Here is a 12,500-nt window from a genome sequence, read left to right on the forward strand (position 1 = left end):
TGAGCTGTCGGACATTCCTCCTCCTCCACGCGACGGGTCTTAAAACTTTATTGTCGTTTATCTCGACAGACATCTTTCGAGCGTGGCCGTGTTTCCAGTCTGTTTTCTCTCCCCGGCCTCATCCCTCGCTTTACGGCCCGTAGGATGTTTGAACACGGGGACAAGGGGGCGTCAGCGGGACGTCCGAACTGTTTATCCTCATTCCGCTGTTTGTCTCCTCCGTGTCTAAATGTTTACTCGTCTGACCGTGTGTTTATACAGACTGGGGGACGGGGGGGGTGTATGGGGGGGGGGGCGGGTTTGACTTATGGACGGGGCGCTGCGGATGGAGGTGCCGTCGTCTCGAGGGGGTGACGAGCGGGGCGGGCTCCATATTCGGGCGATGCAGCGGAGGGCCCCGAGCGGCCCGGTGGGGCCACCGGACTGACCCCATGTTTACTGGACTCCCGGGCCGGCCGAGATTCCTCCGCCGGTCCTTCCTCGTCTGGTCTTCAGGCCCGCTCCTCCCGTCTGAGCAGGGCTGCAGAGTGCGGCGTCCGTATATCACCGTGGTCCTCCTCCTCCTCCTGCTCTGCGAACCGCGTGCCTGAGATATTCCTCCAGCCAGGCACCCGAGGCTTTTTAGCGAGCGGAGGAGCGTCGCGGAGAGCGGGAGGCTGCTCGACGGCCTGGAGTCATCGGTCCCGCCGCGTAGTCGAACCCCCCCCACCGAGGCGTGAGCCCGGGAGCGCTGTTGTGTCTGCCGAAGACGCCGCAGCACCGGTGTCGGGTTCCCGCCGTTTTCGCTGGAGAGGCCGTGTTGTCGTTCGTTTCGAGATGTTCAGGTTGCACCCGTTGCAACCCAAGATGTCTGAGCGAAATGTTCTTGCTATAACATGTTTTCGAGGTGTAGTTTTTGCTGCAAGTACTGAACAGTATATGTTCATTGGCTTGACAGCCAGGTTCGTAACAGTATATTCCGTGGATTGTCTGCAGAGGAAAATGGGGACTTTTCATTAGTACTCTTGCTTACTTTAGTTATTTGAGTGTTGGCCATCCATGGGTTATACTTTAGTGTTATTGTTTTTTTTAAGAGGTTGCAAAGCAAAGTAAAAATGTTAAGCATATAAATGATGACGACTAGTGTCCATTGTGACCATCTCTGCACACCCAAAGCCTCACTTAAAACCATCTTTTGGTGTGCGGAGCCTTCTTTTATTTTGATTCGTTGCTTTGTTTGGCTTTTAGTTTGAGCGCAGCAAACGGGTGTGTGTGCAGTCTGCTGTAGTCCTGTGTCCCAGTGCCTGTGGAACACTTAACCTGGTCCCGTGCAGCTTGGCCTTCTGCACGGTCAACGAAACCCGGACGTGTGGAACTGAAACGGGATGACCCCCCCTCCTCCCCTTCCCCTTCCTCCGGGGTTTTCCCAGGTCTTCCTTACACAGGTTGTGTGGGTTGGGGGGGGGTGGGGGCGGAGTCGGGCGGCACGGGAGCGCGTCCGCACGCAGGCCGGCCCCGCCCGCCGGGGGGGTGGGGGGGGGGCCCTCCCGGTCCTTTCCACATCCCTGCGAGCGCAGCCCCTGGGCTGAGGAGCGCGGCGCACATGTGATAGCGGTTGACCCTTTAATTGATTTTACAGCTTCGGAGGCAGCGGCGGCGGCCTCCTCCTCCTCCTCCTCCTCCTCCTCCTCCTCCTCCGCGCTCCAGCGCGCGGCCTCTCGCATGTACTTGGCGCCCTGATTTACGAGCCGCCCGGAGCCCTATTCTTTAATTCCCTCTCCTGCTTCCCCTGATATACTGCCCCCCGCGCGCCCAGGGGTGAAATCAGAACGCAAACTTCAATTTCAAGCACCCGGTTCCCGTTCCCCGCTGCCAGAAACAGGAAGTAGCGCCGCCGGGGCTAGCACTGAAGTTAGCTAGTTATTGTTATTTATTATTGTAATCCTTTATTATTCGCGTGATTTACAAGCGTGTGCGCGTTTCGTATTTTGTCTCCGCAGAGTAATAACCGGAAAACTTTACTGATTGTGTGTCGTAGGGAAAACAAAAAAAATAAAAAATAGAACTAGGCCGAAAACCCTGCCTGCGTCACGACGTTGAAAGCCGGAGAGAAAAACAGGAAAATTAAACTTTCCTAGCACTCGAAAGAAAAAAATAAATGTAAAAGAAAAAAAAAAGGAGAGAGAGAGAAGATGTTTGGGAGGTTTCTGAGCGGAGTCACACAGCACAGCTGTTACCCTGCTGCCCGAACCACCCAACGTGTTCCCGACCCAGTCTCCGTTGTTTTGTTTTTTTTTTATATATATATATATATATTTTTATTTTTCAGGCCCAAATATTTACCCTCCGGGTCGAGGCGAGGAGAACAAAGACGGGGCTTCTCTGCGTGGCGGCGGGGTGGGTGGCGGTCCACGGGCGGGGCGGTCGGCGGGCGGTTGGCGGGCGGTCGGTCGGTCGGTCGGTCCCGCGCGTGTTTGACCGAGGCTAATGTTGACGCAGACTCGCTCTGTGACACAGATGCGGTCGGGCCGGGCCGGTCCCTCTTTGAGCGGTGCCGTGAAGAGCATTACCTCACGCCGCTGGGACGTGGAATTCGGCGTTTTGGGGGGTGGGGGGTGGGGGGTTGTAGGTTCAGTCGTTCGGTAGCTCGGCGCTAAACAATTCGTGACTCACCCGTTCTGGCGCGGTTTAAAGATTTTCTTCTTTTTTTTGTTTTTTTTTTACGGCCCTGTTTGTGGAGTAACGCCGTAAGACGTGTGTGTGGAAATCCAGTCGCAGCGAACAGCGGGGAATCCGGTGAATCATTCATTAAAACGCTCTGCGGCGCGGTGTATAGTCGCACACGATTGGTGGGAGGGTTCGCTGATTACTCACGCTGTTTTTTTTTCCCCCTCTCTCCTCGGGTTTAAAAGAAACTGTAAATCTGAGCGTAAGAAGCCCTGCGCTGCTCAGTTATCCCCAGCCTTAAAGGTGGCTGTTACAGCCATAAATAACAGCCCTCTCCCTGTCTCCTAGCCCTGGGGCTAGCCTGCCCGTGCTGCTGCCTCCTTTAGCTGAGCCTTCAGTTAGCCCGCTTTGATTGAGCTCTTAATTGAATGCCGATTTAGGTTTGACACCCCCTGACAGGGTACCTGCCGTTTGTGCTGTTGTGAGAGGCGCTTGCGTTTTGGGGAGGGGGGGGGTTGTGGTAACCGAGCCGTACAGGTAAAGGCGTTTCTTCAGCCAAAAGCGTTTTGCTTTCAAGTTCAAACCCAGACGGGCTGAGTGGCTAACGGCTCAATCGAGCCCGATTAAGCAAGAAGCCGTGTGAACCAACGGAGAGGGTTCCAGGCTCAGCGCTGGAAAAAACATTAATGCGCTGTTACAGCGCTGGCTTAGCGGCGTCCCCCACCCTCCGGGTCCAGCGTGTTATGCTTTTCCCAACCGTGAAATGAATTGAAATCCGTGGTTTGATTTGGGGCTCTGTGTCGGGGATGGGGGGGGGATGTGGGAGGGGGGGGGTTTGGGGGTAGGGGGGCGTTGCCGTGGAAGCCGGGGGTCCCAGAGCACATAAAGAGCTCTGGCCTCTTTCAAGTAGCCTGATGCAGAGGGGCCTGCTGCTGCTGCTGCTGCTGCGTGTTTTTATTGTGGGATCCCGTCACATAAAGAGCACCTGTCGCTCCAGGTCCGGGGCCCAGCTGTCCGTCCTGCCTGGCCCCGCCCCCAGCCCCCGCCCCTCATCCCTCGCCCCCCCCACCCCGTCCCTCCACCCGCACGCAGTAAATACACCTTGACCCCCCCCCCCGGCCACAGACGCCCCACAGTGATGTGAGATTATGGCGCTGGCTCGTAAATCCACCTTTAACGCCATTTACGTCCCGCTTTTTAACAGAGTACATTATTTGGGGAGGGTTGTGGGGTGTGGGCGGGGGGGGGGGGGGTTGTGCGACAACCCATTGGCTGCGCTTTGATGAAGAGCAGGCCGCTGTCATGTGTGGCCACGGTGCGCGGTGGGGGGGTGGGGGAGCTGTTTGGGGGGATTGGGGGAGTCCTGTTTTCCAGGAATAAGGGCGTCGGTGAGTGTCTGCTCAAAGCAGACAGATAGAGCGAACAGACGCACCAGCGGCCCGCTAACGACGGCCCGGCCGGCTCGCAGCTCGCCGTGACACATAGCCATGGTTACGTCCGCTGCGGTTACGTCCGCGGGGGCCGGACTTTTCGCGGTTTTTGCATTGCCGGATCCGCCTCGCCCCGGCGATCAGACCGAGCCAGCCCTGAGCTGTCATAATTTACTCCTCCGCTTGTTTACGTTCCTTTCTTTTTTCCCCACCTTCTTCTACTACTACTACTTTTTTTTCTCCCCTCTCCACCCCTCTCTCCTCCCTTCGCTCTGTGATTTATGCGCCCCTGCATCTGGTTTAGAGATGTCAGCGTCCGCCGGCAGACGGGGCCCGTTTTGTTCTCAATGTTTCAAATCGCATTTCCCCCCACCCCCCCTTAAAAAATCCGGTGGGGGCGTTCCGTCACCGGGCCCGGGCACGGTGCGGGGTCCCGCTCGGTGAACGTGGGGGGGGTGGGGAGGTGGGGAGGTGGGGGCAGCGTGCTTTCGAGCGCGCCCGCACGCACAGAAGGATTCTGGTCACGGTTCACCTGAAACCCTGGTGTGTGAAGCGCCAGTGGACCGTGTTCCTTCCCCCCCCCCCCTCTTTGAACCACAAACACGTGCATCACTGTGGAGAAACATGAAAATATTTGTGTCCCGGCAAGATTAGTGGAATCTGGCCGCAGACGTTCTGACGGGCGCTGCAGCCCAGGAGGCCCCAAGCCCGGGTGTAAACTGATGGATTTTTATTTTGGCCTGAAGTCAGCGCTGGGGTGCTTTCTTCGCCCTTCCAGAGGCTGCTGGGAGATTTCGGGGGCCCTCGGCGCGTTCCTAATGCCCATACCTCGCCGTCGCCGCCGTCGGTGGAGACGCGTCCGAATCCGAGCAGCGCGGTGAAACTGGGGGGTGGGGGGGGGGTTGGAGCGGGGACAGGAGCGCGGCGAATCTGCGGCCGTGGCAGGAAGCGGCAGGGAGGGAGAGGTCGGAGGTCGCGGGCATTCGCCACGGCTGGCCGCGCACTGACAGCACATGTGGCCCATGTGGTGCTCATCAGCGGGAGGATGTGCTCGGGGGAGCCACAGGAAACCCCCGCCATCACCCCCCCAAAACCTCTGTGCGGCTGTGGGACGTCCCGCACACCTACTGCCCCGGCCCACCCGACAGGTGAGGGAGTCGGGTGGGGAGAGGGGGGTTGCTGGGATTGGGAAGCGATGGTGGGGAGGGTCTCTTAATGTAGCCTACAGAGATCTGAGACAGCTGAAGTCTGTCCTTCAGTAGGATTACATGCGTCTGAGCCCTCTGTTATGAAGTGATAATTGGGATGGCTGTTCATCTTATAACCCCCCTCCCCCAAACAGACACACACACACGCACATGCACACGCACACGCACACACATACACACACGCACGCACACACACATACACGCACACACTCTCGCACTCTCTCTCATCCACACACACACACACACACATGCACACAAACACACACACACGCACACACGCACACATACACACACAAACACACGTGCTGACACTTGCACTCTCTCTCACACACATACACCCACACACTCTCGCACTCTCTCATACACACACACACGTACTTTCGCACGCACACACACACACACACTCACACACACACACACACACACACACACACACACACACTCACTCACACACACACACACACACACACACGCACACACACACACACACACACACTGCCTGACCTCAGTAGGGTGGCGCATTATTCAGCAGACACGCTCATTAGCATGTATTACACCAGCAGACACTGCCCTGCTCTTCCCTGTCAATCATTACCGGCCCTTTAAGCCCAAAGCACTGCAGCAACACGGCTTTTTTCACTGCACGCATATCTGGGGAAACACAGGGAAATGACTTCACTGCTGTTGTCAGGCTGCTTTTATTCCCGCCAGGAGATTCTCCAGAGGTGCATGTGCACTGTTTTTTTTTTGTCACAGTACTGAGAGTTCATTGAAACATTGATCAGTTACTGTTTTGCTGAACATGTACCCAAATGTTTTCAGCTCGGTAAATGACAAAAAATGATGGCATTGTTGACATATATCCCATCCTGCGGTTTTTAACCATCCCCTTGCACTAGGGTTGATTTTAATATGTCACCGGTTAATATTTAATGAATTTTAAAAAACATAACCTGTTCAATTTAGGTAGGTCACCTGAGAGCTTTCCTGTAGTGTAGTGATAGAATTTTTATTATATTTAGATGATTATTCCAATTGTTGCTGTCGTGTGAAAGGAGGTTAGTTACAGGTGAGCTTCACTGTTTTATTTGTGTAGTAATAGCTCTGTACTAGGGAGTAGTCGTGGGATTTATATTAAAGTGCTCATAACCCGGGCCTTTCTGACCCACAGTGCTTAGTGTCCGTTGATCCGTGTTCTCAGATCACTCTTAGGCTAGCGCTCGCCGCTAACTGCTAGCCGCTAGCCGCTAGGATGTGCTGGAATGTGGCGGAATTTTCTGGAATGTGGACGCGCTCGCGGAGAGGGGTGTCCGGGCACGGCCGCGATCCCGCCAGAGCGCGGGGGGGGGAAAAAAGCGTCTGATCCCGCGGAGCAGGTGCGACCGTGACCGTGACCGCTAAAGTAGGCCCCGCCCCCCGGGTCTGAACCCCGCGGCACACGTGCGCGCCGTGTCGGCTCTTCCCCCTCGCCGGTCGACCCACGTTCTCCGTCCGTTCTTTCTCGCCTTTCGCCGCGCGTCACTTTCTGTCGTTTCGCCGTCCTTTCCAACCACTGCAGACGCGTAAAGAGAAGACCGCAGCCGAGCGCTTTAAGGAACTCTTCCGTCAAGCATCCCGGTGGAAAATTCCATAGAATTCGCTGTGTGGCGACTGGCGCTCCCTGTGAGCCTGATTACTTCCTGGAGGTGCCCCGTACGCCTCCATTTTGGCTCTGCTGGAGCTCTTAGGTCGTTTCCAGCACATCGGCGGCGGACAGTGGCTCGCCGGACAGATTAATTAGGCTGACCTCCGGGCAGCTGTTCCAGGTCCTGCGAGGGGGGTGCCGGGGGTGCCGGGGGGGGGGGGGGGGGGAGGGGTGTTGCAGAAGGGTCCCGGAACATTGTCGCGTCAATCACAGGCCGTAAACCAATTGGGGGGTCCAGCGGTGTTGGCATCCGACCAGTCGGGAGCGGTAGGCCGGCCTCGGTCGCCATGGCAGCCGGCCCCACAGACGGGGGCTTTGAAAGGCTGATGGCGGACAATAGACAGATACCAGGACATCCCAGCGCTTTTATGCTGCGGCCTCTGGGTTTTTTTTTTGGGTTTTTTTTTCTTCTCTCTTCATGACAGATGTTCTCATAAAGTGCTTTAAGGGGATGAATTAAAGAGGCATAAAAGGGGAAAATTAAAGACTGCGAATAATGTAAAGATAAACTTTGCCGTTTAATTAGAAAGCGCCGGGCTAAATGAGAGAATGTAAAAAATAAAGGAGTGTTTGCTTTTGCCGATGCAGGCTGGCCGTGAGCCTGCTGTGCTGCAGTAGGAGGTCTTTGTTGTGTGTCGGCCATGTATGGTGTCGTAGCGGCGCGTCCGCGGCTAACTAGCCGCCGCCTTCGCACCCCGACCCATCCGTCTGACGCGTTGTGTTCTGTCCCCCCCCCCCCGACGCAGGCACCCCAGGATGCGGATCAGAACCGGGCTGCTGGACGCGCACCTGTACTGCCTGAAGAAGTCCGTGATCCACTTCCTGGCAGAGAACAAGTGAGGGGCTTTATCACTTTATATCGCTTTATATCGCTTTATGTCGCTTTATATCACTGTATATCACTTTATCTTCCTCCTGAGACTGTGTGTCTGTATAATGTACGTCGGACCCACACTCACACACACCCACATTTATACACAGGTTTTTTAATGCTTCTGAGTACTGTAGGTGCCATACATAAACCCCCCAAAAACCTGATATCTCTGGAGCATCAAGAATTTTAAAAAAATGTTTTATCCTTCCCCTAAGCATTATGGTCATGTGGGCCTTTTTTCAGGACACTGACCACACACACACACACACACACACGCCCGGTTGTGCTGGGGAACATAAGGCCTGTCAGTGTGAGAGTGGCCTGGCTGGAATGGCTGGGGGGGCCGGGAGGTGTAAACCTGTTTTACAGTGTGCTACCTGAGCAGTTTATGGGCTGCCAACCCCCCCCCCCCCCCCGTGCGTTAGGCTGGGAGGGGCCCCTCGGTCACAGCTGCGTTTGAGGCTCACTTCCTGCCTGCTGAGGTCACTCACCTGCACTGTGCGCGCTTTTTATTTTTAAATGCAGGCTTGACCGTCGAGGTTTACGGCCTACGACATGTATGACATTACATTTCCCCCCCCCTCACGTCAATGCACAGCGTGAATACAGTCTGCTTTTCCCCCTCTGTCTTTATTTATGTATTTTGCTCACTAAAGTCATTTTGTGGAGTGTTTTTTTTTTTTGTCAGTTGTGGTAGTAGCTTTCTTAGTTTAGCGCGTTTTACGTGAGCATACATCACTCCGTGAACAGAAACAGAAAAAAATATTTTTTGCTTTCAAGTCTGTCAGCCATCTCATCAATGTTGCAAGGGATGATGGGAAATGTCAATTGATTTTAGGCTGGCACAAGCCTTGAGGTTTCCTTTCCTGCAGACGAGATGGGTGAAGAAAGCATAGATAGAAAGTTATTCATTCTCAAGATTAAACATGGGGGAAAAAAGAATGACATTTCCCTGGGACATTAGTAATGAAATGAAAAGGCCTCATATATTTTATTTTATATACTATATTTTTAATTCTGATGCTCTTTATTGGGAAATAAACGTCCGCGGGACAGAGAGAGTCCTCCTCGTTAGAGATGGCCGGCGGTGGACGTTGGTTTCAGACGGCGGTTTTAGACCCTGCGCATGCATTCTTAAGATGACTGTGGAGTCCAGGGCGCTGGCTTTGAATATGAAACACAGGCTAGTAATTGCCTCCCCCCCCTCCCACCCCGGTACCCTATTCTCCGTCCGCCCCCCTACCCCCCCCCCCCACACACACACACGCACACACACACACACACGCACACACACACACACACACAGTCCCTTTGTGCTTGTTAAACTCACATTGTGGGAAATGCGAACAGCTCCTTTAAGTGGTGTTGAAAATAAGCACAGGTGGCTTGTGCTGGGAGCCGCATTAATTCCCATTCAGCCGCGCTCCCCCGAATGGGGGTTTTCGCCGGGTTTACACAAATACGCACCGCGCCCGCTTGTTCCCACAGCTTCCCCACGCTTTGACATTTTAATTCAGACTTCTCCTGATATAAATATCATTTTGCCTAATCTGCCCCCCAGACTCTGAGGCACAGAAAGCCCTGTTTCCCCCCCCCCTCCCATCCCCTCCCCCCCCCCCACCCCCCCCTCCCCTTCTTCTCTTCAAAGTGGGTTGACTTTTTTTTATTCAGCTTTTTTTTCCTCATTTTCTTTCACTTTCTCTTCTTTCTCCTCTCTCCCCTCTCTCTCTCTCACTCACCCTCTCTCCCTCTCTCGCTCTCTCCCTCTCTCTCTCTCTCTCGCTCTCTCCCTCTCTCTCTCTCTCTCTTTCCCTCTCCCTCTCTCTCCCCCTCTCCGGGGTGTTCCTGCTGCAGAGCGTTCAAGAAGAAAAATGGACAGAGTAACTGTTGTTTCTTTCTCTGCATTCAGATGGAAATTCTAATCTCCCCTTTAAAAAGAAAATAAGAAAGCGAGGGAGAGAGGGGAGAGATAGAGAGGGACAGAGAGAGATTGAAAGTGAGGGGAGAGAAAATTAAATTGCCCCCGCGGGCTTAACATGGAAGTTTGAAAACACGACTCGGGCCCTGATCCTTTTTAACCTGTTTGAGACCCGTGAACCCGCCGACGCGGCGGATTGAGATGAACCCCGCCCGTGTGAGCGCATGTTCTCGCCCCCCCCCCACCCCACCCCCCCCCCCGTAACGGAACGCCGCGCGCTCGTAAAACTCCGCGCGGATGCCAGCCGTCGATGCGGCGAGCGATTTTTTTTTTTTTTTTTGTCGTCCTCACCCCCGACCCCCCACCCCGCTGGCGCAAACCTCATGCCACCCCGCGCAGCGCCCTGGACCTCCACCAGTCCCGGCGTTCCTGGCGACACCGCTCGGCGTGGCCGGGAGCAAATGGAGTGTTCTAATCGGCTGTGGCAGCGCCCGTAGATTTATAGCGGGGAGAGACCGTCACATGACCTGAATGTAAAGTACGTTTAGCTAATGTCCTGGGTCCCAGTGTTTTTTTTTCTTTCTTTCTTTCTTTCTTTCTTTCTTTTCGCTATGCAACGCCCTTTGGCTTTTGTACTAGTAACAGTATTTTGTCCGTGTTCTTGCCATTTTTAAATTTAGGGGTTACTGTCAGAATTTTACTACAGATTTCTAATACTTTTCTTCTCAAGAATGGGGGGAAAAAAACTGTTTTTGCAAACGGAAAACTGTGGGGTTTTCTGAATTATCGATTGCTCTCCTAGGTCCATCTCTTCCATTCGTGGTGAACTGGTTCCTTATTTGGTCCGCAAACAGTTCTCGAAATCTGTCAGCTCACAAAAGAACAAGGAGGATTTGGATCAGAACCAGAAGAAGGACACAAACACAAACACGGGTAAGCTTCCCCTGCAGCCATGCCAACCTTGGTCAAGGAAGCAGGTATATTTTTCACTTTATCCAAACCCTTTAATTAGATCGATAGGCAGGGCTCAGCCAACCTTTTTGCACCTTAGCCTGAGCTCAGTGAACACTTGTCTTTGTCCAACTTTTGACTTTCAAATATATAGCTTGTCACTTGAGCCGTTTTATTCCTACACCGCTTGTTCAGAGACACTAGCACAAAGACGCCTTATAGAATATGGAGAAAGTCAGTGTTAAGAGCCAGGAGAGTCCAGGCCAAGGCCTTAATGTCGTAGGAGGAGATGGTGAAGGGGTGAGTCTGATCCCCCCCCCGACCCCCTCCCTGCCCAGAGATCCACATCTCCTCCCCGGACGAGGAGCAGCTGCAGCTGGCGCGGGAGCGGTCCTGCTGGAACGATCACCGCGGCGACATGTGCGAGGCCTACCACGGCGGCAGGCTGCGCTGCTACGTCCACATCATGGAGGAGGGCATGTGCTACCGCGTCAACACGCTGGCGGCCTACATCGAAGCCAACCGCATGGTGAGTGGGGGACGGGAACGATGCCGCCGGCAGGCTCCGGGTTCCAAGCCCCTGGCAACCGGAAGGCTCTGGGTTCAAAGCCCCTGGCAACCGGAAGGCTCTGGGTTCAAAGCCCCTGGCAACCGGAAGGCTCTGGGTTCAAAGCCCCCTGGCAGCCAACACATAAGAAATGTGGTACTTAACCCTTTATGGTGTAAGATCACAAACATGTGATTAGAATGTTCTTAACTGAACATTCTAATGCTGATGTAACAGTCACCACTCGTGACTCAAGGCACCGGAGTTCTAGAACACCGACTTATAATTTTGAAAAAAAAAACATTCTAGAAAACCAACTCTTCAAAGGGTTTTAGATGCTGGGCTTCACAAAATGCAGCTGTCTGATTGGAGGGAGGGTAGGAAGGAGGGGCACCAATGCAGTTGCATGAGAGAGCAAAACATAGTGAGGCCTCTGATGATAAGATATTATAATTGAATTGCCTTTGGTTTTGGGGCTTCCATACCCAATGCCTTTGAAAATGTAAGTAAGCCATGCCTTCATATAATGTCTTACGGATTATGTTATACTGTATTGCATTATGTTTTATTATGTTAAATTATTTTTTGTTATGTGATATGAAAAACCTGAAACATTACTGGTATGCATACCCAGTGGTGCATCCTGGTGCCTTTCCCACCATGCACAGTTATTGGAATTGGGAAGTTGTGCCTTGCTGGGAATCGGTTCATGTACAAAGACAGAAACTTTTATAATTAACAATACAAATCATTATGTAATGCTTGCAGAATACAGGATCGAATTTAAATTTGCAGAACTGGTCGCTGAATTTGGAGAATCGGTCATTGGAATTGCAGGATCAGCCATAGTCTTTGCAGGGTACTTGTGTGTCCTTGCGCATGTATATAAAACACGAGAGAGCGTGAGGGAGCGAGTCAGGCATGGAAATGAGGGCTTTCCAGTGTGGGTGGGGCTTTTCGGGGTCACATGGGGCCAATGGTCTCCAGAACTGACTGAGACGGCCTGGTGGAGGGACACAGCAGAGTAAGCACCTGACTGCAGCGTCTGAGAAGCAGTATTACCATGACAACTGCACAGACATACAGTAGATGCACATGATGAAGTTCGGGATCAGAAATGGCCTCGGAAGTGGTGCATTGTGGGAAAGGCCCTGGCGTGGTCCAGTTTCCACTTTGGCGTAACGTAAGGGAATGAGTGTCCCTCATGACCGCACCATGACCGCACCCTGACCGCTGACCGCC

At 53.6% G+C, this 12,500-nt stretch overlaps 1 protein-coding gene across 2 annotated transcripts in view; it reads left to right on the forward strand.

Annotated features, from left to right (window-relative positions):
• eif2b3 (eukaryotic translation initiation factor 2B, subunit 3 gamma) overlaps positions 1 to 12,500 on the forward strand; it is a 45,087-nt gene that overhangs the window by 18,932 nt on the left and 13,655 nt on the right. For both annotated transcript variants that reach the window (XM_064341686.1, XM_064341685.1), the window contains exons 6-8: positions 7,715 to 7,804; positions 10,563 to 10,693; positions 11,050 to 11,240. In XM_064341686.1, coding sequence (XP_064197756.1) covers positions 7,715 to 7,804; positions 10,563 to 10,693; positions 11,050 to 11,240 — 412 coding nt within the window. The remainder of the gene's footprint in view (positions 1 to 7,714; positions 7,805 to 10,562; positions 10,694 to 11,049; positions 11,241 to 12,500) is intronic.

Source organism: Anguilla rostrata, chromosome 6, assembly GCF_018555375.3.
Source record: "Anguilla rostrata isolate EN2019 chromosome 6, ASM1855537v3, whole genome shotgun sequence".
NCBI classification, from domain to species: Eukaryota; Metazoa; Chordata; class Actinopteri; order Anguilliformes; family Anguillidae; genus Anguilla; species Anguilla rostrata.